Source organism: Lampris incognitus, chromosome 9 (assembly GCF_029633865.1).
Source record: "Lampris incognitus isolate fLamInc1 chromosome 9, fLamInc1.hap2, whole genome shotgun sequence".
NCBI classification, from domain to species: domain Eukaryota; kingdom Metazoa; phylum Chordata; class Actinopteri; order Lampriformes; family Lampridae; genus Lampris; species Lampris incognitus.
In genome coordinates this window covers 50,769,008-50,796,882 of record NC_079219.1, presented here as the reverse complement: position 1 = coordinate 50,796,882, position 27,875 = coordinate 50,769,008, and the positions used below count along the sequence as shown (strand labels likewise).

The window sequence follows — 27,875 nt, the reverse complement described above, 5'->3', positions numbered from 1 at the left end:
TGTTCTTGCCTCCTACAGCAATCTCATTTAGACTTACTCAATAGTTAAGCATCATGTGATACAAAGCTAAACCATAACTGGACTTATTAGCTCACCTTATAAACTCAAGTAAAACAACCACCAAGTTGAACAAAAAGAGTCTGTGCGAACATTTGGGCAGTTTCATGTTAAGACACCTGCAGGCAGCAGGTACAACTGAGAATGCCTGAGTTTACATTGCTTAAGTTGCATTTACTCATATATACCATTTTGCTATCATTTGACAGTAAAGACAGCTAAATTTGTAAAGTTTTCATGGTTAGCATGAAACCCAGAAGTACGAGCACAATACTGATGGCCAAAGAAGCAATTGGGGGTAAGGCGCCTTGTGCAAGAGAACCTCATGTTACTAGATGAGACAGTTCTGGCCAGCCTTTTCGTTTCAGATTCAAGGTCTCTTAATCTAGTACAAAGACAGGAGTTTGGACTGTCAATTAAGACAGTGTGCTACCAGCACAGGGCAGGAACTCTATACATGGCTCTCCAGATGATAGTCATAGTGCCTCCTCACCATGATGATGCGCTGAGCCAGGCGCGTGCGGGCCAGGAAATAGATGACACGCAGCCTCTTGGGGAGTCTCAGGTTCCTGAAGGCAGGGGTCTGCAGGGTGATGGTGTGGGGAGAGGGCCGCGGGGGAGGAGGCACCTCTCGGGAACGCAGGGGCCCCGGTTTGGAGGGTGGCAGGCCAGCTTCAGCCGGCAGGCGCCGGTTTAGGTCAGCCAGCTTGTGTGGGGCAGAGATGGATGGATGAGTCATTTTTAATTCTTTTTTTTAAACCTCTATATGTCCAGGGGCAGTTGACTCACTAAAGTCCGGGTACCAAGTCTGCATTCAATTCAACTTGATTTTTGGATTTAGGGAAATAAAAACAAAAAACAAAGATCACTTATAGATATGTCAATGTGACTGAGTATATACTGCATGGTCAAATTGATCAAAATGGCCACTGAATGGTCAAAATGGTCTTGTGGTAAAAATATTTTATTTTATTACATTTTCCCACATATTTTGGTTGTCATATTGACTTACTGGATCCCCTTATGAGGTAAGAAGTTCTTTAATATGAAGTCTGTGCTGCCATATCTCACTGTGTGCATAAACTGGACAGCAAAGAATGCATCTTATTAGAGTGTTATTCCCAATCAGAATCAAATATGAATGTATTTCAATAGCCATGTTTATTTCCATATACAAATCCAGCCACTGAGGATGCACAAGCCAGTGCGTTCGTAGTGCCGGTCCCAAGCCCAGATAAATGGGGAGGGTTACGTCAGGAAGGGCATCCAGTGTAAAACCCAGCGTAAAATCCAAATCAAATATGCGGATCATAAATCGGATTTCCATACCGGATCGGTCAAGGCCCGGGTTACCAACGACCGCCGACGGTACTGTTGGCCTGCAGGGTGCCGGTGGAAACTATGCTACTGTTGGGTGAAGGAGAAGGAGAGGGGCAAGGCAAATCCAGAGGCAGTGGGAGAGGAGGAAGGGTAGGAGTGTGGAGGTGAGTGTCGGAATTTTGAATGTTGGCACTATGACTGGTAAAGGGAGAGAACTGGCTGATATGATGGAAAGAGGAAAGGTAGGTATACTGTGTGTTCAAGAGACCAAGTGGAAGGGGAGTAAGGCCAGGAGCATCGGAGGTGGGTTCAAACTCTTCTACCATGGTGCGAATGGGAGTAGAAATGGGGTAGGGTTAATTCTGAAGGAAGAGTATGTCAACAGTGTGTTGGAGGGGAAGAAAGTGTCACACAGAGTGATGAGAATGAAGCTGGAAATCAAGGGCGTATTGATTAATGTTATCAGTGCATATGCCCCACAAGTTGGGTATGAGATGGAAGGGAAAGAGGAATTCTGGAATGAGTTGGAAGAAGTGGTGGAGAGTGTACCCAAGGAGGAGCGAGTGGTGATTGGAGTGGTCTTCAATGGGCATGTTGGTGAAGGGAACAGGGGTGATGAGGAAGTGATGGGTAGATATGGTGTCAAGGGGAGAAATGTGGAAGGACAGATGGTGGTGGATTTTGCGAAAAGGATGGAAATGGCTGTGGTGAATACATATTTCGGGACAAGGAAGGAACACAGGGTGTCGTAAAAGAGTGGAGGAAAGTGCACACAGGTGGACTATATCTTATGCAGGAGGCGTGATCTGAAAGGGATTGGCGACTGCAAGGTGGTGACTGGAGAGAACGTAGCTAGGCAGCATCAGATGGTGGTCTGTAGGATGACTTTGGAGACCAAGAAGAGGAAGCGAGTGAAGGCAGAGCCAAAGATCAAATGGTGGAAGTTGAAGAAGGAAGACTGTTGTGCAGAGTCCAAGGAGGAGTTAAGACAGGCACTGGGTGGTAGTGAAGAGTTGTCAGATGGCTGGGCAACCACTGCAGAAATAGTGAGGGAGACAGCTAGGAAGTTACTTGGTGTGTCATCAGGACAGAGGAAGGAAGACAAGGAGACTTGGTAGTGGAATGAGGAAGTACAGTAAAGTCAAGGCTCAGCGTTTTCGGTTTTTATTTTTCAAAGCCATCCAGCACGCTGAATTTCGCCACAAGAGGACACTCATACATAACCTCACATAAACAGGAACAACTTTTGGATTCGTGGAAACATAAAATCCGGGTGAAAATCCATTTAAAAATCGGGGCATTTTTCCGTGAAAATCGGTAAAAACCGAAAACGCTGAGCCTTGAGTAAAGTACAGAGGAAGAGGTTGGCAAAGAAGAAGTGGGACAGTCAGAGAGCTGAAGAAAGTAGACAGGAGTACAAGGAGATGCAGTGTAAAGCAAAGAGAGAGGTGGCAAAAGCAAAGGAAAAGGTGTATGGTTAGTTGTATGAGAGGTTAGACAATAAGGAAAGAGAAAAGGACTTGTACTGATTGGCTAGACAGAGGGACCGAGCTGCAAAGGATGTGCAGCAGGTTAGGGCGATCAAGGATAGAGATGGAAATGTGCTGAAAAGCGAGAAGAGTGTGCTGAGGAGGTGGAAGGAATACTTTGAAGAGTTGATGAATGAAGAAAATGAGAAAGCGAGAGAAGGTTGGATGATCTTGGGATAGTGAATCAGGAAGTGCGGTGCATTAGCAAGGAGGAAGTGAGGGCAGCGATGAAGAGGATGAAGAGTGGAAAGGCAGTTGGTCCTGATGACATACTTGTGGAGGCATGGAGATGTTTAGGAGAGATGGCAGTGGGGTTTTTAACTAGATTATTCAACACAACCTTTGAAAGTGAGAGGATGCCTGAGGAGTGGAGAAGAAGCATACTGGTACCGATTTTCAAGAAAAAGGGCGATGTGCAGAACTGTAGCAACTACAGAGGTATAAAGTTGATCAGCCACAGCATGACGATATGGGAAAGAGTAATAGAAGCTAGGTTAAGAGGAGAGGTGACGATTAGCGAGCAGCAGTATGGTTTCATGCTATGAAAGAGCACTACAGATGAGATGTTTGCTTTGAGAATGTTGACTGAGAAGTATAGAGAAGGTCAGAAGGAGTTACATTGTGTCTGTAGATTTAGAGAAAGCATACGACAGGGTGCTGAGATAGAAGGTGTGGTATTGTATGAGGAAGTCGGGAGTTGCAGGGAAGTATGTAGGAGTGGTGCAGGATATGTATGAGGGCAGTGTGACAGTGGTGAGGTGTGCGGTTGGAATGACAGATGGGTTCAAGGTGGAGGTGGGATTACATCAAGGATCGGTTCTGAGCCCTTTCTTGTTTGCAATGGTGATGAACAGGTTGACGGATGAGATCAGGCAGAGTCTGCGTGGACTATGATGTTTGCGGATGACATTGTGTTCTGTAGCGAGAGTAGGGTGCAGGTTAAGGAGAGCCTGGAGAGGTGGAGGTATGCACTAGTGACAAGAGGAATGAAAGTCAGTAGGAGCAAGATGGAATACATATGCGTGAATGAGAGGGAGGTAAGTGGAATGGTGAGGATGCAAGGAGTAGAGGTGAAGAAGGCATATGAGTTTAAATACTTGGGATCAACTGTCCAAAGTAATGGGGAGTGCAAAAGAGAGGTGAAGAAGAGAGCGTAGGAAGGGTGGAGTGGGTGGAAAAGAGCGTCAGGAGCGATTTGCAACAGAAGGTTACCAGCAAGAGTTAAAGGGAAGGTTTACAAGACGGTTGTGAGACCAGCTATGTTGTATGGTTTGGAGACAGTGGCACTGATGAAAAGACAGGAGGCGGAGCTGGAGGTGGCAGAGTTGAAGATGCTAAGATTTTCATTGGGAGTGACGAAGAAGGACAGGATTAGAAACGAGCATATTAGACAGAAAGCTCAGATTGGATGGCTTGGAGACAAAGCAAGAGAGGCAAGATTGAGATGGTTTGGACATGTGTGGAGGAGAGATGCTGGGTATATTGGGAGAAGGATGCTGAATATGGAGCTGCAAGGGAAAGGAAAAGAGGAAGGCCAAAGAGGAGGTTTATGGATGTGGTGGGGGGGGGGGCATGCAGGTGGCTGGTGTGACAGAGGAAGATGCAGAGGACAGGAAGAAATGGAAACGGATGATCCGCTGTGGCGACCCCTAATGGGAGCAGCCGAAAGTAGTGGTAGTAGTAGTAGTAGTAGTTGTAGTCTTTCCATATATACAAAGGAACTGACGGAAGTTTAAGCACACCAAAATCATGGGACATAACACATTATAAATTTGAGAAGAAACCTAAATTCATTAAAGATGAAATATCACAATATCAGTAAGTTATGTGGTCTTGGTTAACTCCAATTAGCCGGGGAGCATTTTTAATTTATGTGTGCACGTGTTTTGCATATGAGGGATTAGGGGGCTTCTTAAGGGGTTTTTATTCATGTGCAGGCTTTTAAACCAGATTATGGAGTTAATCCCAGTTTGCCAAGGCAGTGAGCTAAACACTACTTAAACATACCAGTGGGTGGGTGAGTGTACGTGACAAGGAAACATTTTTTTTGATTTTTTTTTTTTGTAAGAAACACGTCAGATAGAAACCACAAGCTGATCGATCACCATCTCACCTCTGTGTGACCGATATACGATACAATATACCTCGTACGATGCGATACATATGATACAATATACCTCGTATGATACGATACATATGATACAATATACCTCGTATGACACGATACATACGATACAATATACCTTGTACGATATGATACATACGATACAATATGATGCAATATATCTCATATATCGACATACGCGACTGAGGTGTGTGACTGAGGGACAGACAGTACGTCACTTACTACAGCTATGCTTCCATCAAGCTAGTGTAGGTGTAAAAGCTGAATGGACGTGCTACATTTTGAGACACAAAACCCGTTAAAATTGCCAAAACACTTTTTCTTTTTTACAATGGAAATGCTGATGTGTACAAAATGGTGATTAAACGTAAGGAAAATGAAAATGAATCATTTCTCTAACGGCATGTAGGTTGATTACATCCTCTTCCTCCAACTGTCTTTAGAGTGTTTCTGATGATGTAGTCTAGAAGCAGCTTGGGAATAGTTAGGCTGATTATTTACTATTGGAAACCACATCTAAAAACCACATCTAAATTCATTTAACATTTAGATGGAAACACAGCCTGGGTCAATGGGTGAGTGTGGGCAAGTGTATGTAAGTGTGTAAATGAATGTGTGCGTGTGGGTGTGTGTGGGTGGGTAAATGTATTCAAGAAAAAGTGTGTGTAACTGTATGTATATGTGTAACCCAGACCAAGTGTGTGTGAGTGAGTGTGAGAGAAAGAGAGAATGAGAGACAGCGAGAGAGAGAGAGAGCTCTCACCTCCATGCGACGGATGTCTATAGACAGCACCGTGGTGAAGAAGAACATCTGCAAGAAGAAGTCGGACACCAGCCCCACCACAGCAAACAGACAAAACTCCTACAACGACAAGTCATAGACATCACACCACAGCTCTGAATGACACCTACGACCCTCACACTACGTCTTAACCTCATCTCCTTTATTCCACCTTTAGTTATACTTCTGCACTTTTCCTCGCGCCACACAACTTCACAATCATAGGGCAAATACACAATCAATGACAACCTTGGCCCTCAGGGATTGATAATGTGAGTGTTTGGATGAGACAGGTTTGTGGAAGGACACATTGATGTTTCAGATGTCAGTCTGCTGGTTTTCTTTTCTGGGGACACTTCCAGTGTTTATGTTGTTCAGGTTAAAGCAGAACTGAATATTTGTTACCGTTCCTTTAGCTTGTCGTTGGCAACACAGAGTCGTTTCCGTTAGCTGTGCACTAACTTGCTGCTTGCAATTCATACTGGCAACTGTTAGCGGCACGCAACTTACACTTCCAGAATTTGAATTTACAGAACAATGCTAACGATCCGTTTTTAAGTTAATTAGAGAATATTATGGCACATTTTTAGTAAAATTTTGCATGAAGTAACAGACTAAATTTCTGAAAGTAATTGTATCTGTTATGTTATGCACACGAGGTCCATGGTGAAAACATCCTTGGACCCCCTGCAGCTTGCCTACCAGGCGGACATTGGTCTGGATGATGCCCTCATCTACCTGCTGCACAAAGCTCACTCCCATTGAGATAAGGCTCGCAGCACTGTGAGGGTCCAGTGTATTTAACACCATACAGCCCTTACTTAACTTGTGGATATGCTGCTGAGGATGCAGGTGGACTTCCCCATTGTTTCCTGGATTACGAACTACATGACCAACAGACCAGTTTGTACGGCTGCAGGGATGTGTGTCGGACCGGGTGGTGAGCAGCACTGGCACCCCCAAGGGGACAGTTCTGGCTCACTTCCTTTTCACCCTCTATACCTCGGACTTCAGGCACAACACGGATACTTGCCATCTGTAGAAGTTCTCGGACGATTCTGCTATTGTGGAATGTGTCGGTGGAGACCAGGAGATTGAGTACAGACAACTGGTGGACAGTTTTGATGTGGTGTGAGCAGAACCACCTGCTACTCAACATCCGCAAGACAAAGGACACAGTGGATTTTAGGAGGACTGGGGTCTCCTCTATCTCCCGTGTCTATCCAGGGAGAGGGCGTGGAGTTGGTCCAGAGCTATAATCTTAATCCTCATTTCATTATTATTACTATTATTCATTATTAGTTCTTATTTCATATAATCGTCTTGGGAGGGAGATCCCTCCTCTGTTGCTCTCCCTGAGGTTTCTTCCTAATTTTTCTCCCTGTTAAAGGGTGGTTTTTTTTAGGGAGTCGTTCCTTAATCGATGCGAGGGTCTAAGGACAGGGTGTTGTGTTGTTGTAAAGCCCCTTGAGGCAAATTTGTAATTTTTGATATTGGAATATACAAATAAAATTGACTTGACTTATAAGTACCTGGGGGTGGATCTGGACAATAAACCGGAATGGACTAACACAGGTGTCCTGTACAAGAGGGGCCAGAGCTGGCTTCATTTCCTGAGGAGGCTCAGGTCCTCTGGTGTGTGCGCAAGACTGCTGAACATGTTTTACCAGTCAGTGGTGACCAGTGCAGTGCTGTACACGGTGGTATGATGGGGGTCAGCATCAAGGAGGGTGACACCAAGAGGCTAAACAAGCTTATTAGAAAAGCTGATTCTGTCCTCGGTGTCACCCTGGACACTGTGCATGAGGTGGCCAATCGGAGGATGGGGACCAAACTCCAGGCTATCATGGACAATCCCTCCCCTCCTCTACATGACACTGTGGCAGAGCAGAGAAGCTCCTTCAGCAACATATTATTACAACCATGTTGCACTAAACAGCGATAAAGGAGATCTTTTCTGCCTGCCACAATAAGACTGGACCACTTCTTCCTCCAGCTGGGTGTCTGGGGTGATCAGAGTCACGCTGGGGGATGTTAAATCACACTGGACTGTTCTTATTGTATATAATGTTTCAGTTGTCTGTTTTGTTCTATTGTCACTTATTTTGTCATTGTTTGTGATGTGAGCTGCTGTAGCATCCTAATTCCCTTGGGATCCATAAAGTATCTATCTATCTATCTATCTATCTATCTATCTATCTATCTATCTATCTATCTATCTATCTATCTATCTATCTATCTATCTATCTATCTATCTATCTATCCATCCATGCATGTATGTATGTATGTTGTGAAAGCTACCTGGATAGCGGGCACAAGCGTGAAGTATCCTATGAGGATGATGCACAGCTCGGTGGCCATGTTCTTCATAATAGACCAGCTCTCATTACTAAGGCCTGGAGAAACCAAACAAAATGGAATTTCAACAACAAAAAACACATTTACTCATCTGCTTCCATGATTGTACAGGTATATACACAAATGCACTCAAACACTCACGACATTAAGTTGACTATCTCCTAGCCATGTGGTAGCTGGCAGCTTCAAAATTTTACCAGCTATATTCATTATTTTAAAGGCCAAACCAATTTTTCTCACAATCAAACCAGAACCTCAAAATGATGGGTGTTTGATGGTTACCTTTAAAGTGTGTGGATAAGTGGACAATTCATTTACCACAAATAAACCCAAAATTAGGGCGCAGTATAAATTCTCCAACCCCTTTCATTTATACACAAACACATACTCTTATTTAAATCACCAAATCACTCGCTCGTTTCACACATTTCATACTCTTCCATCTCTCTCTTTTTACCCTGAGCGATGCGCAGTTTGACCTCCAGGTCAACAGGGGTGGACACCACAGACTTAGTGAGGACTAGAACATTTTCCAGACCAATCACCACCACCAGGTAAGGGAAGATCTCCCTGTAGGACAAAGAAGAAGAGAGAAAGAGCATTACCATCTCGAGAATTAGTTAAACAATTTTCAGTTAACTGTTCAGTTCACCTGAGTGTATGTGTGCACTGACATGATAAATACTGTAGTTTTTTTCCCCACATATATTTATTGGTATTTTGTATTTACAATACAGTCACCCTCGTCCCATCCCATCTCCCCCACCCTCTGTCAATAGTCTTCACACTAAGTTACCCAAAAACAAAATACATAACAGAGATAATAAAATGACACTTATTATTATTATTATTATTATTAGACATTATTTAGTAAACCAATTAACAGTTTAAACAACAACACCAACATTAAAACCAACAACAATATATCAATAAATCAAAATTAATTAAATGGATATAAGAGGCATATTACATGTGAAATGGCTATAAACTATTAATGAGCTACAAAGCTGGTACACACACACAAAAAAAAGCTTTATATTAATTGGTCACATCTTTAATATTGACTTGTCAAGGTTGGAGCTAGTCATTTCCCAAAAATGTAGAAACTTTCTCCATATTTTATAAAAGGTAGCAGGCCTTCCTTTGATAGCAAATGTTAATTTCTCTAAGACAAGACATCTAGAGGCCTTCAAGCACTGACTTTTAGAGGGGTTTTCTGGGGTTTTTTTTTCCAGAAGACAGATGTCATATACTCACTGGCCACTTTATTAGGTACACCTTGCTAGTACCGGGTTGGACCCCCTTTTGCCTTCAGAACTGCCTTAATCCTTCGTGGCATAGATTCAACAAGGTACTGGAAACATTCCTCAGAGAGTTTGGTCCATATTGACATGATAGCATCACGCAGTTGCTGCAGATTTGTCGGCTGCACATCCATGATGCGAATCTCCCGGTCCACCACATCCCAAAGGTGCTCTATTGGATTGAGATCTGGTGACTGTGGAGGCCATTTGAGTACAGTGAACTCATTGTCATGTTCAAGAAACCAGTCTGAGATGATTCGAGCTTTATGACATGGCGTGTTATCCTGCTGGAAGTAGCCATCAGAAGATGGGAACACTGTGGTCATAAAGGGATGGACATGGTCAGCAACAATACTCAGGTAGGCTGTGGCGTTGACACGATGCTCAATTGGTACTAAGGGGCCTAAAGTGTGCCAAGAAAATATCCCCCACACCATTACACCACCACCACCAGCCTGAACTGTTGATACAAGGCAGGATGGATCCATGCTTTCATGTTGTTGACGCCAAATTCTGACCCTACCATCCGAATGTTGCAGCAGAAATCGAGACTCATCAGACCAGGCAACATTTTTCCAATCTTCTATTGTCCAATTTTGGTGAGCCTGTGCGAATTGTAGCCTCAGTTTCCTGTTCTTAGCTGACAGGAGTGGCACCCGGTGTGGTCTTCTGCTGCTGTAGCCCATCTGCCTCAAGGTTCGACGTGTTGTGCGTTCAGAGATGCTCTTCTGCATACCTCGGTTGTAATGAGTGGTTATTTGAGTTACTGTTGCCTTTCTATCAGCTCGAACCAGTCTGGCCATTCTCCTCTGACCTCTGGCATCAACAAGGCATTTTCGCCCACAGAACTGCCGCTCACTGGATATTTTCTCTTTTTCGGACCATTCTCTGTAAACCCTAGAGATGGTTGTGCGTGAAAATCCCAGTAGATCAGCAGTTTCTGAAATACTCAGACCAGCCCGTCTGGCACCAACAACCATGCCACGTTCAAAGTCACTTAAATCACTTTCTTCCCCATTCTGATGCTCGGTTTGAACTGCAGCAGATTGTCTTGACCATGTCTACATGCCTAAATGCATTGAGTTGCAGCCATGTGATTGGCTGATTAGAAATTTGCGTTAACGAGCAGTTGGACAGGTGTGCCTAATAAAGTGGCCGGTGAGTGTATATTTAGCTTGAAGAAGAGAGTAAACAATATTTTTTTTCTTGGTGTTATAAAGCTACGGAGACTCAGAACAGACCAAGAATACACAGTTTTGGACATTCTGGTAGTTTGACTGAAACTATTGGTGATAATTTCTAAAGTACATCTTTCCAAAATTCTTTGATCCTTGGGCAATCCCACAAACAGTGTAACAGTGTTCCTCTTTCAGAATTATATTTCACACATTGGTCTGGATTATTGGCATCAAAATGGTGTAATTGGGATGGAGTTAGACAAGTACGCATGATCCATTTGTACTGCAGGAGTCTAAATCTGGTGTTAATAATTTGAACCTGGGCTTCATGGCATACCTGCTTCCATTCATCTTTTGTTATCTCTGTATCTAAGTCACTACTCCAAGCAGCAAGTCTCCTGTTCTCTGAGGACTCTGCTTTAGCTGAAGTAGGTCACAGGTTAAAGACACTTGACCATGACCGTCAGAGTGATGCACTACCACTTTTAACAACATGGAGAAAGGTGGACATAGAAATGAATGATTTTGTGCCTTTGATATGTAACTCCTAAGCTGCTGATACTTAGGAAGAAATATTATGTTTATTCCTTAGTGTCTCAAAGGTCATAAGTATGTCATTACTGCATAGATCACTGATATTGTTGAGGCCTTTGTCAGCTCATATTTTGAACCCAGGATCATGTGTTCCCGGTGCAAATCTCCTGTTACGCCATATAGGAATAAAAGAGGATATCTGGGGATTTGCACCTAAATGACATTGTACTTTGAGCCAAACTTCAACTGTGTTTCTAACAAAAGGGTTTTACATTCTCTTTTTTAGCTCCTTTGGAGACTCAGAGAATAAATACAGACTAAATGGTAATGAAGTTGTTGTATTACGTTCAGTTTCCACCCAGGTATAGAAGTTCCATCCAAAAACCAACACATTGCTGCTCTTATTTGGGCTGTCCAGTAATACTAGGCGAGATTGGGTAGCTTGTGCCCTCCCATCTCATATGGTAGATATAAAAGGGACAAGCGTAATATTGGTCTCCTATTGTTCCAGAGAACATTTGCAATAATCTTCTTCATTTTGGGAAAAATCAGGATGGGGGGTTCAATGTTAGGGATTGAAATAAATACAGAGATGTAGGTAGGATAATCATCTTGACAATATTAACGCATCCAATCAGGGATAAAGGGAGTAGCATCCATCTATTGATAGAATCTGTGACAGAGACTATAATTGGGTCGTAGTTCGTCGGAACCAGATCGTCTCTTTCAGGGACCATCTTTATTCTTAAGTATTTAAAACCTTCAGTGGCGTTTTGAAAATCTGGTTGAATTGAGTTTCTCAGAATTTTTAAGAAAAACATTGTTAGATTTTGAAAGTAGCCTAACCCAGCCACTGAGGATGCACAAGCCAGTGTATTCTTAGTGCCCGTCCCAAGCACCAATAAATGGGGAGGGTTGCGTCAGGAAGGGCATCCGGTGTAAAATCTTTGCCAAATCAAGTAGCTATGTTATATGGTTTGGAGACAGTGGCACTGACGAAAAGACAGGAGGCGGAACTGGAGGTGGTAGAGTTTAAGATGCTAAGATTTTCATTGGGAGTGACGAAGGACAGGATTACGAATGAATATATTAGAGGGACAGCTCAGGTTGGACGGTTTGAAGACAAAGCAAGAGAGGCAAGATTGAGATGGTTTGCACAGGTGTGGAGGAGAGATGCTGGGTATATTGGGAGAAGGATGCTGAATATGGCACTGCCAGGGGAGAGGAAAAGAGGAAGGCCAGAGAGGAGGATTATGGATGTGGTGAGCGAGGCCATGCATGTGGTGGGTGTGACAGAGGACGATGCAGAGGACAGGAAGAGATGGAAATGGATGATCCGCTGTGGCAACCCCCAACGAGAGCAGCCGAAAGTAGTAGTAGTAGTAGTAGTAGAAGATTTTGAACGTAGCCTGAAAATACACCAGAATCCTTAATCAGTTTTAGGAGAGACGGCCAGATTTCTCACAAATGATTTCTCACAATGACAGCCAGATTTCTCACAAATATAACAATATCATCAGCATAAAGGATCAAGCAATTCTCAATGCTTCCAATTGTAAATCCTCTTATCTGAAAGTGGGTTCTAACCACAATAGCCAGTGGCTCAATTGCGGGTACAAATAGTTCGGACATTACAGTATTGGTTAATACTTCCGCAGATGGAGCGCTATACAAAATTTGCATCCATGTACAAAAATTCTCCCCCAACCCGAAACAGGATATTTCAAAATATATGGCCATTCCACCCTATCACAAAGCCTTTTCAGTATCTAGGGATAGAATGGCCGAAGCAGGTGCCCCCTTTCTGCTTGTAAAAAAATTATCAGTCTCCTAATATTATGGAAAGCCTGTCTGCCCTTAACAAAACTGTTCTGATCAAGGCCTACCAAGGAAGGCAGGTGGTTTTCAAGTCTTAAAGCCAGCGCTTCAGCTATCAATTTTGTGTCTGAATTAAGCAATGATACATGCCTATAGGAGTCACATCTGGAGGGATGTGTACCTTGTTTTAGGGTAACTTATTTGTGCACTCTGCAAGGTTGGGCCTATTTATATATTTCCTCAACCACTAACTACTGTAGTTTGAGCATATGTGGTCTTTGGTATGTTTGTGGGTATGTGTGTACCTAAATAAAGATCTTCTTCATCCATTTATTTTCTTTTTCAGGTACTATGTCCAGTTGTTGATATTTTTGTCTATACCGTAGTGCCCTCTGCCCAGCAAATATGCTACAAACTCATTTATCTTTCTGATCTTTTTTTTTTTACTTTTGACTTACAGTGTTTACAGTGATGATCCAAAAAATGTCAACAGGGTGCAGATAAGCTGATAGAGGGGAGTGTATTAGTAGGTCAGAGTCATAGAGGAGACTGGCACAAGAGCCCACAGCTCTCTACATTACATCATATGCACTCATTAGATTCTACTACTACTACTTTCGGCTGCTTTTGTTAGGGGTCACCACAGCAGATCATCTGTTTCTATTTCTTCCTGTTTTCTGCATCTTCCTCTGTCACACCAGCCACCTGCATGTCCTCCCTCACCACATCCATAAACCTCCTCTTTGGCCTTCCTCTTCCCTGGGAGCTCCATATTCAGTATCCTTCTCCCAATATACCCAGCATCTCTCCTCCACACATCCAAGCAATCTCAAACTTGCCTCTCTTGCTTTGTCTCCAAACCGTCCAACCTGAGCTGTCCCTTTAATATACTCATTTCTAATCCTGTCCTTCTTCATCACTCCCAATGAAAAACTTAGCATCTTCAACACTGCCAACTCCAGCTCCGCCTGTGTTTTCGTCAGTGCCACTGTCTCCAAACCATATAACATAGCTGGTCTCACAACCATCTTGTAAACCTTTCCTTTAACTCTTGCTGGTACCCTTCTGTCGCAAATTACTCCTGACACTCTTCTCCACCCACTCCACCCTGCCTGCACTCTCTTCTTCACTCCCTGTTACTTGGGGACAGTTGACCCCAAGTATTTAAACTCATATGCCTTCGTCACCTCTACTCTGTGCATCCTAACCATTCCTCCCTCTCATTCACGCATATGTATTCCATCTTGCTCCTGACTTTCATTCCTCTTCTCTCCAGTGCATACCTCCACCTCTCCAGGCTCTCCTCAACCTGCACCCTGCTCTCCTCAACCTGCACCCTACTCTCGCTACAGATCACAATGTCATCCACAAACATCATAGTCCACAGAGACTCCTGCCTGATCTCGTCCGTCAACCTGTCCATCACCATTGCAAACAAGAAAGGGCTCAGAGCCGATCCTTGATGTAATCCCACCTCCACCCTGAACCCAGCTGTCATTCCAACTACACACCACACCATCGTCACACTTCCCTCATACAAATCCTGCACTACTCCTACATACTTCCCTGCAACTCTCGACTTCCTCATACAATACCACACCTCCTCTCTCGGCACCCTGTCATACGCTTTCTCTAAATCCCCAAAGATACAACTCCTTCTGGCCTTCTCTATACTTCTCCATCAACATTCTCAAAGCAAACATCGCATCTGTGGTGCTCTTTCGTGCCATGAAACCATACTGCTGCTCGCTAATCATCACCTCTCCTCTTAAACTAGTTTCTATTACTCTTTCCCATATCGTCATGCAGTGGCTGATCAACTTTATACCTCTGTAGTTACTACAGCTCTGTACATCACCCTTATTCTTGAAAATCGGTACCAGTATGCTTCTTCTCCACTCCTCAGGCATCCTCTCACTTTTCAAGATTGTGTTAAACAATATAGTTAAAAACTCCACTGCCATCTCCCCTAAACATCTCCATGCCTCCACAGGTATGTCATCAGGACCAACTGCCTTTCCACTCTTCATCCTCTTCATAGCCGCCCTCACTTCCTCCTTGCTAATCCACTGCACTTCCTGATTCACTATCCCCACATCATCCAACCTTCTCTCTCTCTCATATTCTTCATTCATCAGCCCCTCAACGTACTCCTTCCATATTCTCAGCACACTCTTCTCACTTCTCAATACATTTCCATCTCTATCCTTGATCGCCCTAACCTGCTGCACATCCTTTGCAGCTTGGTCCCTGTGTCTAGCCAATCAGCACAAGTCTTTTTCTCCTTCCTTAGTGTCTAACCTGTCATACAGCTCACTATACACCTTTTCCTTTGCCTTTGCCACCTCTATCTTTGCTTTAAGGTGCATCTCCTTGTACTCCTGTCTACTTTCTTCAGCTCTCTGACTACCCCATTTCTTCTTTGCCAACCTCTTCCTCTGTATAGTTTGCTGTACTTCCTTATTCCACCACCAAGTCTCCTTGCCTTCCTTGTCCAAGTACCTTCCTAGCGGTTTCCCTCACTATTTCTGCTGCGGTTGCCCAGCCATCGAGCAACTCTTCACTACCACCCAGTGCCTGTCTTAACTCCTCCCTGAACTCCACACAACAGTCTTCCTTCTTCAACTTCCAACATTTGATCCTTGGCTCTGCCTTCACTCGCTTCCTCTTCTTGGTCTCCAAAGTCATCCTACAGACCACCATCCGATGCTGCCTAGCTACGTTCTCCCGTCACCACCTTGCAGTCGCCAATCCCTTTCAGATCACGCCTCCTGCATAAGATATAGTCCACCTGTGTGCACTTTCCTCCACTCTTTTACGACACCCTGTGTTCCTTCCTTGTCCTGAAATATGTATTCACCACAGCCATTTCCATCCTTTTCGCAAAATTCACCACCATCTGTCCTTCCACATATACACTCATTAGATTGTTGTGTATAAATAACACATGCATACACGCACGCACGCACACAAATTAGATCACCATCTCAACATCATTCTCAAACACCCCTTTGTGTGTGGAGTGGCCCATACATGAGTTGTATCTTGCTGTATGCGTGTGTGTGTGCGCACGTGTGTTCAGGTGTGTATGTGTGTGTATAAAAGCACTAACTTCATAAGAGAAAATTGTACTTTGGGTTAACATTGACCTTGGTGTGTGTGTGTGTGTGTGTGTGTGTGTGTGTGTGTGTGTGTGTGTGTGTGTGTGTGGTTGTTTGTCCACAGTGGTCTCGTGTGTGAATCATGGTCACTTGGTGATTGGCAGATGACAGTTGTCACGCCACGATGGCGACTTTCTAAATAGCCCTCGGTGATTGGCCAGCCACAAGATGTTACCATATATCTGCACGTTGCCCATATCTATGCACCCGCCACCCCATGTTGACACTGTGACACAGTAACTTTTCACCCACCAGCTGCAAAGATCAATGCCAATCCATACAAAGTCAAAGAAGAACTGGAAAATCAACGACAGGTGTGTGTCTGTGCGTCTATGTTTATGTGTGTGAAACACAGAGACTGCTGCACGTGAGAAGAGCTGGTGTCAAATTGTATGCAGTGTTTTTACATTAAGATACAAGTCAGTGTATTTGATTACACCGAGAAGCCATTTGGTTGTGTGTTTGTTTTACTGTGTCAATTTATGTCGTTGTATGCAAATGTGCTAGTGTAAATTTGTCTGGCTTTGCATTATGCATATCTGTGGGAGTCTATGAACATGTTTATGTGGGTCCTGTGTGTGTGTTTACATAGCTGCATAGAAAATCTACTAGTGTGAATTAGTGTGTGTGTGTGTGTGTGTGTGTGTGTGTGTGTGTGTGTGTGTGTGTGCGCATGCAAATATGTATCCCTACCCTCCATTAAGCGTAGGGGTCAGTCCAAACAGGGTACACAATCCTACGGACATCAACAGTGAGCTGAGGACCGTTACCACGGCAGCCAGAGCCAGACCCCACTTGGACTTCACCATGTCGATCTTACCTGAAGAGATGGGAATAATGTTGGTCATGAACCCAAGCCTTTTCTCATTAGTAGCTAATGACCGTCCAGCCTCGACAATGAAAAAAAACTAATCCATCATGTGTCTTCATGCATGCTCAGTAATCCTGGTACATCATCTGTCGTGTTTCTATAGGGGCATGAAGCTGGCTTTGTATTTGGCAAATGTTGACAATCATAAGGATTTCAAAGTTGAAGTAGTTTTGCCCAAACCTTAGTTCTTCAGGATCAAGTTACACAAAGATGTCGCTTAGTAGCATGCATGAAAGTTGTGTGTGTAAATTCACAGGATGGGATTTCAGTTTGTCTCACCAACTGATATCAAACCAGCCACCTTCACCAGCAAAATGAGGCTCTAATATAAATCTGTCCCTCTCTGAAAAGATGACATTTATCATTTTCTCATTGACATCTGTGTGTGTTAGAAGTTAGAAAATCAGATTTCTTGGGCCAAAGGAGCAAAAAGTTACTAAAGAAAGACAAATACCAAATCTCAAGTGTTTTTTCAGCTGAAAATAACACACACCATGCCTTATCTACATGGGCAAGGACATGTAAGACATGTATCAACTCATCACCTTGAGGCTATTTGTTCACGGTGGTTAAGTGTGTTTGTATGCGAGTCCCTACAACAACTATTTGTGTTGGCAAGTGAGTGTATTTAGTTGCCTCCTTACATTGGTGTGCTGTGTTCTATGAGGATTATCCCTAGACAGGAACAGCTCTCACACACACACACACACACACACACACACACACACAGACAAACAAACATATATATATATATACACACATATATATACACACACACACACACACACACACAGAGCTGTTATAAGGTGATGTGTGGAGAAGATAAAAAGGCAAAGAAAGTGGGCAGGCAGACAGAGACAACAATATAGTAACTGATAATGAATGAAAAGTGAGTATAACATCACAAACCACACACTGGCCTGTCTGTCTGCCTGTCTGTTTCTTTCCCCCACTTATTATGGTGACCTAACAAAATCCACCTCCCCCGAAGTGAGAGGTCAAGTTCAGATATCCAGGGGACCAGACAAGAAGCCAGCCAGCCGAACAGAGAACCGGGGAGCAGAAACCCAGAGAGACTCACGTGTAGAGAAATAGATATACGCGAAGAGGATGATGTAGGTGGTGACCAGGGGGACGAGCTCCGCAATGCCGATCTCCTCCTTGAAGTGGATGTGCACCATGTGATCTTCTCGCAGACTGCAGTTGATTGACGGGTGAAGCTGCTTTAGGCGTGCCCTCAGGCTGCCCAAGAACCTGCAGGTAAACATACGCAACACGGAAATCCCACACAAGCACATACATGCATAGATGTAGGCCTGCATACACACAAACAAAAGGATGCATACAAAGACAACAGGTATATGCAGGTAGACACACACATACAAGTATGCTTGGACACAAATCCAGCTTTATGAACTAGCAGCGGGTGCATGGCTCTGTTGAGCGGCCACGTCGGAGACTCAAGCCAAGACAGAAAAACGCACCAAGTGAGACTCATATTTTGTTCTGTTTTTAAGCATGAACTACGACCTTCCTGTATCAGTGTGTGTGTCTCACCTAGCATCATAGCTGCCCAGCACTATGGTGATAGTGTAGGTCACCACCTTCTTCCTGTTATAGTGACTGACCCCAGTATGCTTCCCAGGAACTCCAAATAGCAAGTCTGAAACACACACACACACACACAATGAATGTGTTTTATGCATGCTCAGTAATCCAGGTAAGAAAATCACAGAAGGTTGAATCAGTTCATCCGGACACAACGTTTATTGACAGATATGATTCATCACTCATCTAGTGCCCCTTTCCCACAACATGGTGTCGGCTCAACTCGACTCGACTTTTTCATTTTCCATTACTGGAAAGTACCAGCATTTTGGTAACTGTTATCACTTTTCTGGTACCAGCTTTGTCGAGGTTCCAAAAAATACTGGAGCGGGTATCAAAATCGATGCAGACCAGCTACACTGAGGGGGTACTGTTACGGTAATGGAAAACGACCCCCCGCGAGTTGAGTCGAGTCGAGTTGAGTTGAGCCGTTACCATGTAGTGGAAAAGGGGCATAAGTGACCTCTTCAGTCTAAACTGACTGCAGATACCCCCACCCTTATAAACAATACAGTGGCATAACGACTGAAACCAACGATCAGTTTCATATGCAAATTTGGGTGTGACCATTAACTAGAGTTACAATGGCCATATTCACAGAGGATTTGGGAATGTTTGCAATCACAGCATTGTAAGATGTCTTAGCGTAAACCAGTGGTGATTCCGTATGTGGCAGGAGTGTTGGAACAGTTGAGACCCGTATTTTCCAAACACCGTGTCTCAGCTGCTTTCAAACCCCAAAACACGCTGCACCAGAAATTGGTCCACCACAAGGATTGGGTCCCCCGGCACAAACAGAGCAATATAGTGTACGCTGTTAAGTGCCAGGAGGATTGCCGTGACATGTGCATCAGGGAAACAAAACAGACGCTGGCCAAGAGGATGACACAACACAGAAGAGCTAACACGCCAGGCCAGGACTCCACAGTCTACACCATCTACAGACCAGTGGCCACTCTTTTAAGGATGAGGATGTTTACATCCTTGATAGGGAGGAATGCTGGTTTGAACGGGGAGTCAAAGAGGCCATCTATGTGAAGAGGGAACGACCATCCCTGAACCGGGGGGGGGGGGCTAAGAGTACATCTGTTACCATCTCACAATGCTGTGATGCAAACATTCCCCAATACTCTGTGAATAATTTACATGGCCATTGAAACTCTACTTAATGGTCACGTCCACATTTGCATATGAAACTGGTCGTTGGTTTCGGTCGTTAAGCCACTGTATTGTTTATAAGGGTGGGGATACCTGCAGTCAGCTGAGACTGAAGAGGTCACTTAGATGAGTGATCAAACGTTGCCCTCAATAAACGTGTCCAGATGAACTGATTCAACATTCTTTGACATAATGTCATTGACAGACTCTATGAGTCAAAGACAATGACCATACATTGACACCAGGGGCACCTTAATAGATCAATTATGTTTATACATTTATACATGATACATGTTATACCCTATATATGCATCACCTATATCCTGAAGAAATACTGGCCCTACTTTTATTTATTTTTTTGCCTTTATTCAACAGCATGGATAGGCAGGAAACAGGGTGGAGAGAAAGGGGAAAAGATGCTGCAAATGTCTTGAGTTGAACTTGAACTCAGAACAGAGCAAAGAGGCCTTAGGCCACATGGCATGTATTTATCTGGTTCATCCATCAGGATGCTCTGGGTGTTGTTGACCAGTCTTTTCCTGCCTTTTCCCCCATTAGTCAATTCAAACAATGTTGCCTCAACTGTCATTTGTTTTTGACAATTGATTTTATGTCCTGCTGTCAGCTGCAACCCCACTGGCGGTGCAGCTAGCTCAAATCCGCTATTGGCTGCGTTTGCAATAAAACCTTAAACTACCTGGTTACCCCTTTCCCCAACCAGCTCCCCCTATCATGCAAAATCACAGCAATATGACATCAACTACTTCAAATCTGAAGGTGTGCTGTTTTTCAAACAGGTACAATGGCACCAAAAACCAAAACCATATTTTGATGAGGATCCAAATGCTCCCAAAGTGGGAACGGAATAGGGTGGGAGCGGTAGCAGTCAGCATAAGAACCTTTGGCACTTACTCAAAACATTTTGGCCACTGAGTCTGGGCCTTTCCCAGGCTCCAGATCTGGGGATCTGCTTACCACCTCCAAAATCACCTTAACTGTGAGGGGAGGGAGCAGTGCTGAGCTGGCTCCTCGCCAGGGCCTTCATACAGGAGTTCAGTTGGGTTCAGTGTGTCACAAGGTTAAGTTTTAAATTGCCCGAAAAACTTCATAAGGAATTATGCCTTGTTCTGAGAAAGTGATCACGTCTCAATTTATTGTTATCATAGACCCCTGGGTTCAAACTACGGGGAAACTCAAAGGAGCTCGGCTCACCTGAAAAGGACATGAGCTCTCCTGAGAGCCTACTTTGAGCAATTTAGGGGGCGCTCTGAAACATCATCCATTTTTGTGTCACAGGTTATAGATTTTTATTTTTCTGTTCATTAAGGTTCCTGAAATGAATAATAATGCTAAAATTATGCTGATATTGTGTTAATTCACTCACTACATTCCAATTTCTGAACAGCTGTCTCCTCTATAATAAATATAGTGCTGTGTCTATCCCTGCTGTGGCCATCCACACATGGCGGCACACTCAAATCACTACGTTTACGTTGCCACTTGAACTTCTCGTCACTGAGTCGGCTAGCTAACAAGTTGTGCTGTGGTTGCTTCTGATTTAGGGTAAGAATCAGGGAAAAGCTTGCTTGAGCTATGTGTTTGTGAGGACTGGCCCATGTCCCATTTACTACTGATGTTTTTTTGTTGATTGTCATGTGACTCTGCTCCCTAGCTGCAATGTAAATGGTCTGTTCTGTTTCTATCATATTGACTTGCATGATGTAATATAGGCAATGTGTGGCATGTGTGCGATACACCTGCATCCTGTGTGCTGCATCTTGTGTGTATTGACTGTCACTGTATTCAGGCCTGTGGTGTTACAACTCTATTTTTGCAAGGTGTTGTACAAAAGTGTGATGGGTACTGTATTACAGTGTATTATCATAGTGACGTTGCCTCCAGGATGTTTTAATATGCAGTAGGCGTTTGTGTGTTGTGTTTAGAGTGTGGTTGTCGTCTTGCTAGCCTGTGTTTTGTGTAAGACCAACAGTTGAGGCTGTGGGCATGTTCGGATATTGTCATGTGATGTAACCTAGGTCTGGTCTGTTTAGAAGCACAACGCAGACCATTGGCCGATCCACTGTGTGGATTTTTGTTGTTGTTGTTGTTGCTTGAGGGCTATAAAAACACTGCAACTGTGAATTGTTTTTGTGTCTCTGTGTTACTGGCATGGCTAGATTTTCTCTGTGTGAAGTGAAATGTAACTGACAGTATTAACTGTATGTCGTGAAAGTAGAATGTTTTTCGCAGTGACCTTGCAATTGACTGCGCACGTCCATGTGACATGTGTAGTACGAGCACACCAGCAAACAGGGCTCCCCTGAAAGTCACTGTGTAATTCAAACCCTGGTAAGCCCCGTTCATATTGACTAGTGACGGTGGCCTTCTGTCTCAGCAAGGCGGTCAGAAGAGAGCAATGCTCATTGAAACGCAGTTCATTTATGGCAAGATCAGAGATTTCTGGCTATAACTCAACAATGTGTTTTCAATTTCATGGCTGCCTTAAACATGTATAGACATATAACGACAAACATCTAGAAAAAAACCCCACAACAAACCCACACTGCAAAAAATAAAATCTTATCAAATGAAAATATATTGTATTTGGTACAATAAGTCCAATATTGAGTAGAATTATCTTAAAATATCTTATTTCACTGGCAGATAATATTGCTTATTTCAATTTTTTTTCTTGATTTTGGTGAATTTAATCTTGTTTTAAATAAATGTTAATCTTGTTTTCTTAAAACAAGATTAAATTGACCAAAATCAGGGAAAAAAAACTTGAAATAAGCAAAATTATCTGCCAGTAGAATAAGATAATTCAACATAATTCTACTCAATATTGGAGTTATTGTACCAAATACAAGATATTTTCACTTGTTAAGATTTCATTTTTTGCAGTGCAGCAGTAAATGGGAATTTAGAGAGAGGCGTTTGTGACCAGGGAACCACAAATTCAAATTTCCGACCACTTTGACAAGTCTGAATGGGTAAACTCTTTACAGTACATCAAAAGTTGAAGCATTTGAGCAAGGCACATAACCCCAACTGCTGCGTAGCCTATGGCAGAAAGCTGTACTTGTAATAGGCAGCTCCCACATGTCAATGAGTGAAACTGTATAAATAAAAAGCAAGGTGTGGCAAAAAGGTGCAGTGACAAGCCCAGTCACTACCCGGGGTTCTCCGGCACAAAGACACGGTCGACGAGGCTCAGCAGCCATTTCATAAAACCACACAACACTAAGAACAAGTTAAAAATGACTTCAAACTGCAAAAAAGTCTGCGATATTTTAGACAGGAGAGAGAAGCCTTCAAGTGCCCATCCACAACTCTTACTCTCGCCTTCTTCTCGGTGAGACGTCATTGGTGGTTGACATGGGACAGCTGTGACCACAACAATTTCAAAACAGGCACATTTGCTCTCAAGGAAACAAAATGAATGTGACTGGTGAATCATGTGATGAGATCGAAGACGGCGCCGTACTATGCCGACTTGCCATGAGCTACTCTCACTTTGTTATTTGTTTTTGTGCTGTATGTTGCTTTTTTTTTGGGTGCACAAAAGGCGTCTTGTAAAATTACCTATGATCGCTAGACTTTACTGGATACAAGATTAAACATTTCCAACAGCTGGAGCTGCGGGACTTGCCGAGAGAGACTACCCACAACAAACAGGCACCACCATTGCTGGAAGTGAGGTAAACGACGTGGCACCCTGGTGAGGCTACAACGGTGCCCTAACCAGCCCCCGATTCCCAATATACTGCAGTCTAGCATCCAGTCCCTCAACAACAAGCTGGGCAAACTTCATTGCCGAATAAGCTCTCAAAGGGACATGAAGGATTGTTGTGTGTTCTGCTTTACAGAGACTTGGCTGGGGCCTAATACACCTGATAGGGCTATACAATCGGAGGGTTTTTCTGTGCACTGTATGGACCGTTCCATGACAACTACTGGCAAGGTAAAGGGGAGGTGGTGTATGCTTCTTTAACAATTCATGGTGCACTGACATGGAAATAGTCTCTCAGTCCTGTTCACCAGTGTTGGAACAACCAACAATAAGGTGCAGACCATTCTATTTCCCAAGGGAATTCCCCTGTGTGTTGTTAACTACCGTCTATTTACCGCCGCAAGCTACTGTCGCGGTGGCGCAGGATGGCATGGAGCCATTAGCAGGCAGGAGAACTTGCACTATGAGGCCATTTCAGTTGTGCAGGGGATTTTAACCACTGTAACCTGAAATCTGTGCTAACAAAGTTTTACCAACATGTCACCTGAACAACCAGAGGCAATAAGACTCTCAACCACTGTTACTCCACGATCAAGGCAACTTACAGGTGTATTCCATGACCTCACTTTAGGAAATCCAACCACCTGTCAGTGCTCTTGCTTCCTGCCAACAAGCAGAAAGTGAAGTGTGTGAGGGGCATATGCGGGCAGCCCACTGGACAGTGGTGGACTACAGAACACGAATCCAAACTTCAGGGATGTTTTGAATCAAAAGACTGGTCAATGTATAAGGATTCAGCCTTGAGTTTGGATGAGTATGCTGAATCGGTCGCAGTATGGTCTATTCACTCCTACCCCAACCAGAAGCCCTGTATTAACAGCGACATTTGCATGAGGTTGAGGAAGCGTACCACTGCTATAAATCGGGGATAAGGAATGCTACAAAAAAATCCAGGTATGACTTAAGGAGAGCCATAAAAGCTGCTAAAAGACAATACAGGGACAAACTGGAACATAACTGCTGTGGCAGTGACTCACGGTGTATGTGGAGGAGGCTGCAGGCGATTACAGACTATAAATCTAAATTCAGAGTGCCTATCAAATGTCTGCCACTCTCCCGGATGAGCTTAACTTTTATGCCCACTTTGAAGCACACAACTTGGACCCAGTGACAACAGCACAGTGCCCACCCAATGAAGTTGATCTACTGGTGACAGAAGCTGATGTGAGTAAAACTTTAAAAAGGGTTAAGCTGCTGGCCCAGATGACATCCCTTCCCGTGTCCTCAAGGCATGTTACACTGAGCTATCTCAGGTTTTTACTGACATTTTGAGCATGTCCCTGTCATTGCGGCTTGGTGGCGCAGTGGTTAGCGCTGTTGCCTCACAGCAAGACGGTCCTAGGTTCGAACCCCGGGGTTGTCCAACCTTGGGAGGTCATCCCAGGTCCTTTCTGTGTGGAGTTTGCATGTTCTCCTCATGTTTGTGTGGGTTTTCTCCGGGTGCTCTGGTTTCCCCCACCATCAAAAAGACATGCATGTTAGGGTTAATACTCCTGTCTGTGCCCCTGACCGAGGCATGGCAAGAAGAACTGGAGTTGGTCCCCAGGCACTGCACGGCAGCTGCCCACTGCTCCTTGCTACACAGCTAGGATAGGTTAAATGCAGGGGAAGAATTTCCTCACGGGGAACAATAAGTAGTAAGTAGTAAAATAAAATTGTGTGTGGTTCCACTGTGTTTTAAGAAAACCACCATTGTACCTGTACCTAAGAAAACACCTGTGTCTTGCCTTAATGATTACTGATCTGTTGCTTTGACCTCTGTTATTAAGAAGTGCCTGGAAAGACTGGTTATATCATATATAAAATGTAATATTGCTGTTACCCTTGACCCATTACAGTTTGCCTACTGCTCCAATAGATCTGTAGATGATGCTATCTCACTTGCTCTACATACTGCTTTAGTACACCTTGAAAAGAAAAATAACTATGTGAGAATGTTGTTTATCGATTGCAGCTCTGCTTTTAATACAATTGTACCATCCAAACTGGTGTTGAAACTCAGAGGTCTGGGTAGACTGGGTAAGACTGTATTTTCTGAGGCGTCTCAAGAGTTTTGGCATGAGTACCAAAACTTTTATGAACTTTTATCTCAGTACCATGGAGAGTGTCTTGGCTGTATCACAGTGTGGTTTGGCAACCTTACTGTTCAGGATTGCAGACTGCTGCAAAGAGCTGTAAAGACAGCAGCAAAAAAATAATTGGGCTGGAACTATCACAACTTCATAATATTTATACCACGCGCTGCAAAAGGAAAGCCCAAAACATCATTAAGGACACCAGTCAACCTGCTCATGTTCTGTTCTCACTCCTTCCATCTAAAAAACATTACCAGAGCATCAAATCACACACCACCCATCTCAGTAATAGTTTCTCTCCACAGGCAGTCAGGTTGCTCAACAGCTGACGCACCCATATGCACCTTGCACTGTTGTGTTATCATGTACTGTATATTGTGAATATAATGTATGAATTCATTGTGTATATAGTCTGGTTTTGTTTTTTTTGTTGGATGGTGTGTCCTTGCGTCCCTTGTGTTAAGGAAGAGAGAGCCATAGCACAAGAATGTCATTGTATACTAAACACATACAACAATAAAGTTGAACTTGAATTAAAAAAAAATAACCAACCCTTTTCCTTTGCTAATCACTATTACTCAGTCTATCGCTTTAGTTTCTTCCCTACCAACCCAAGAACCCCTGACAGACCACAGTTATGCTCAACTTTTTCTTTCTCTCACTGAACAGCAATCGTTATCTTTCTCTCTCCTTTAATCCTTCAGTGCAGCTCAATGCGTATAGCATTGAACTGATGACAAGGGTCAAATGGTTCCCCCGCTTTTTAAGAAATAATTTTCCAGGTCTTTTTCTGGGATACCCATGCCAGTTGTTACTTACAGAAGGAAATATTATTCAGTATTAACTGTCAGTGGAAATCAACAGTCTCTAAATGGACTGTGTCACTGAACATACCATCGAAACTTCACACACTGATGTCACATCTCAACACCTTAAAATATGTATATGACCTCTTGGCTGACAATTTACATTAAAAATATGCAATCTCAGTCAGTAAAAATACAATTATATGACCCAACTTTACAATTTTCATGACCTCAATTATATTTCCAGGACATTTTAATTAAATCAGATCATTTTCCAGGTGTTTTGATTGGAAAACTAGAGTATAAATTTCCAGGTCATGTGGGAACCCTGGGGTTAGCTATTAATTTCCCCACCTAGGCTGGGAATGATAAAATGTGAACACTTATGGTGTCATAAAGCGCTTTTGGGAGAATATCCTCCACCAAATGCTTTATGTAATGTAAACTGATTAACTGACATAATACCCACAACTCTTCATCTGAGGGTTCCTCTGTACTCCCTCCTCGCCTTTGGTGGAGATGTGCAGACCTTTAAGTTTTTTGTGCATACCCTCTCATCCCTCTTCCTCCTCCTCCTCTTTCACTCCACACCTCCCTAGATTCTCTCCATCGCTCCACCCTTTCTTTCATCTTCCCTGTCTTTTTCTTTCTCTCCCACCGACCTCGAAGCGTGGCAGAGGTGTGCAGGCCTTTGGGCTCGTGCTTCTGGACAGTCTTCAGGAGGTCCGGGTCTGAGTCGAAAAGCTCTCGCTGGTTCTGCCAGTAATTACCCGGAGAGACGAGCAGGCAGCCGTGCTCTGGCAGGACTGGCTGCATGCGGCGAAGTCCCGGCAACAGGTCGGTCACCTGAAGACACAATGCCTCCAAACTCCGCACCCCCCCGCTGAAATAGAGGAGAGGAGACAGAGAAGAGAGGAGAGGGTAGTAGGGTATAGGAGAAGGGGTCAGAGGAGAGTTGAGGAATAGTCAGGAGAGTATAAATGAGAGGCCAAGAGAGGAAAGGGAAAGGGGGGGAGGGAAGAGGAAGAGCAGAGGAGAGTTGAGGAATGGTCAGGAGAATAAAGGAGAGGAAAGAGGGAGTGAAGAGGGGCGAAGAGATGAGGAAGGGGAGGAGAGGGGAGTTAAGAGGATTAGACATGACAGGAGCACAAAAAAGGAGGGGAAGAAAGTAGATCAGGTTTGGAGGTGAAAAGGGTAGGAAAGTGGGAAAGTAGAGGTGGATAAAACTAAAACAGAAATTGACTGGCTGAGGCCCAGACACCAACACGGTTTGCATTCATTTAACTAAGGCCACTGAGTGCCAGTAGCTATGACCACTTCAAACCTGATTATTAGCATAATAATATTTTGTGTTCATCTGTTAACTACATCACAAAACTAAACAAGGGTGACACCATTT

The 27,875-nt window shown here is 43.7% G+C and overlaps 1 protein-coding gene across 1 annotated transcript in view; it reads right to left on the bottom strand.

The window, feature by feature from the left end:
• scap (SREBF chaperone) overlaps nt 1–27,875 on the bottom strand; it is an 89,283-nt gene that overhangs the window by 18,326 nt on the left and 43,082 nt on the right. Inside the window, exons 5-12 of the mRNA XM_056285831.1 lie at nt 27,139–27,359; nt 18,594–18,699; nt 18,118–18,290; nt 16,859–16,985; nt 8,628–8,740; nt 8,114–8,208; nt 5,795–5,893; nt 551–763 (exon numbers count right to left, since the gene is read on the bottom strand). Coding sequence (XP_056141806.1) covers nt 551–763; nt 5,795–5,893; nt 8,114–8,208; nt 8,628–8,740; nt 16,859–16,985; nt 18,118–18,290; nt 18,594–18,699; nt 27,139–27,359 — 1,147 coding nt within the window. The remainder of the gene's footprint in view (nt 1–550; nt 764–5,794; nt 5,894–8,113; nt 8,209–8,627; nt 8,741–16,858; nt 16,986–18,117; nt 18,291–18,593; nt 18,700–27,138; nt 27,360–27,875) is intronic.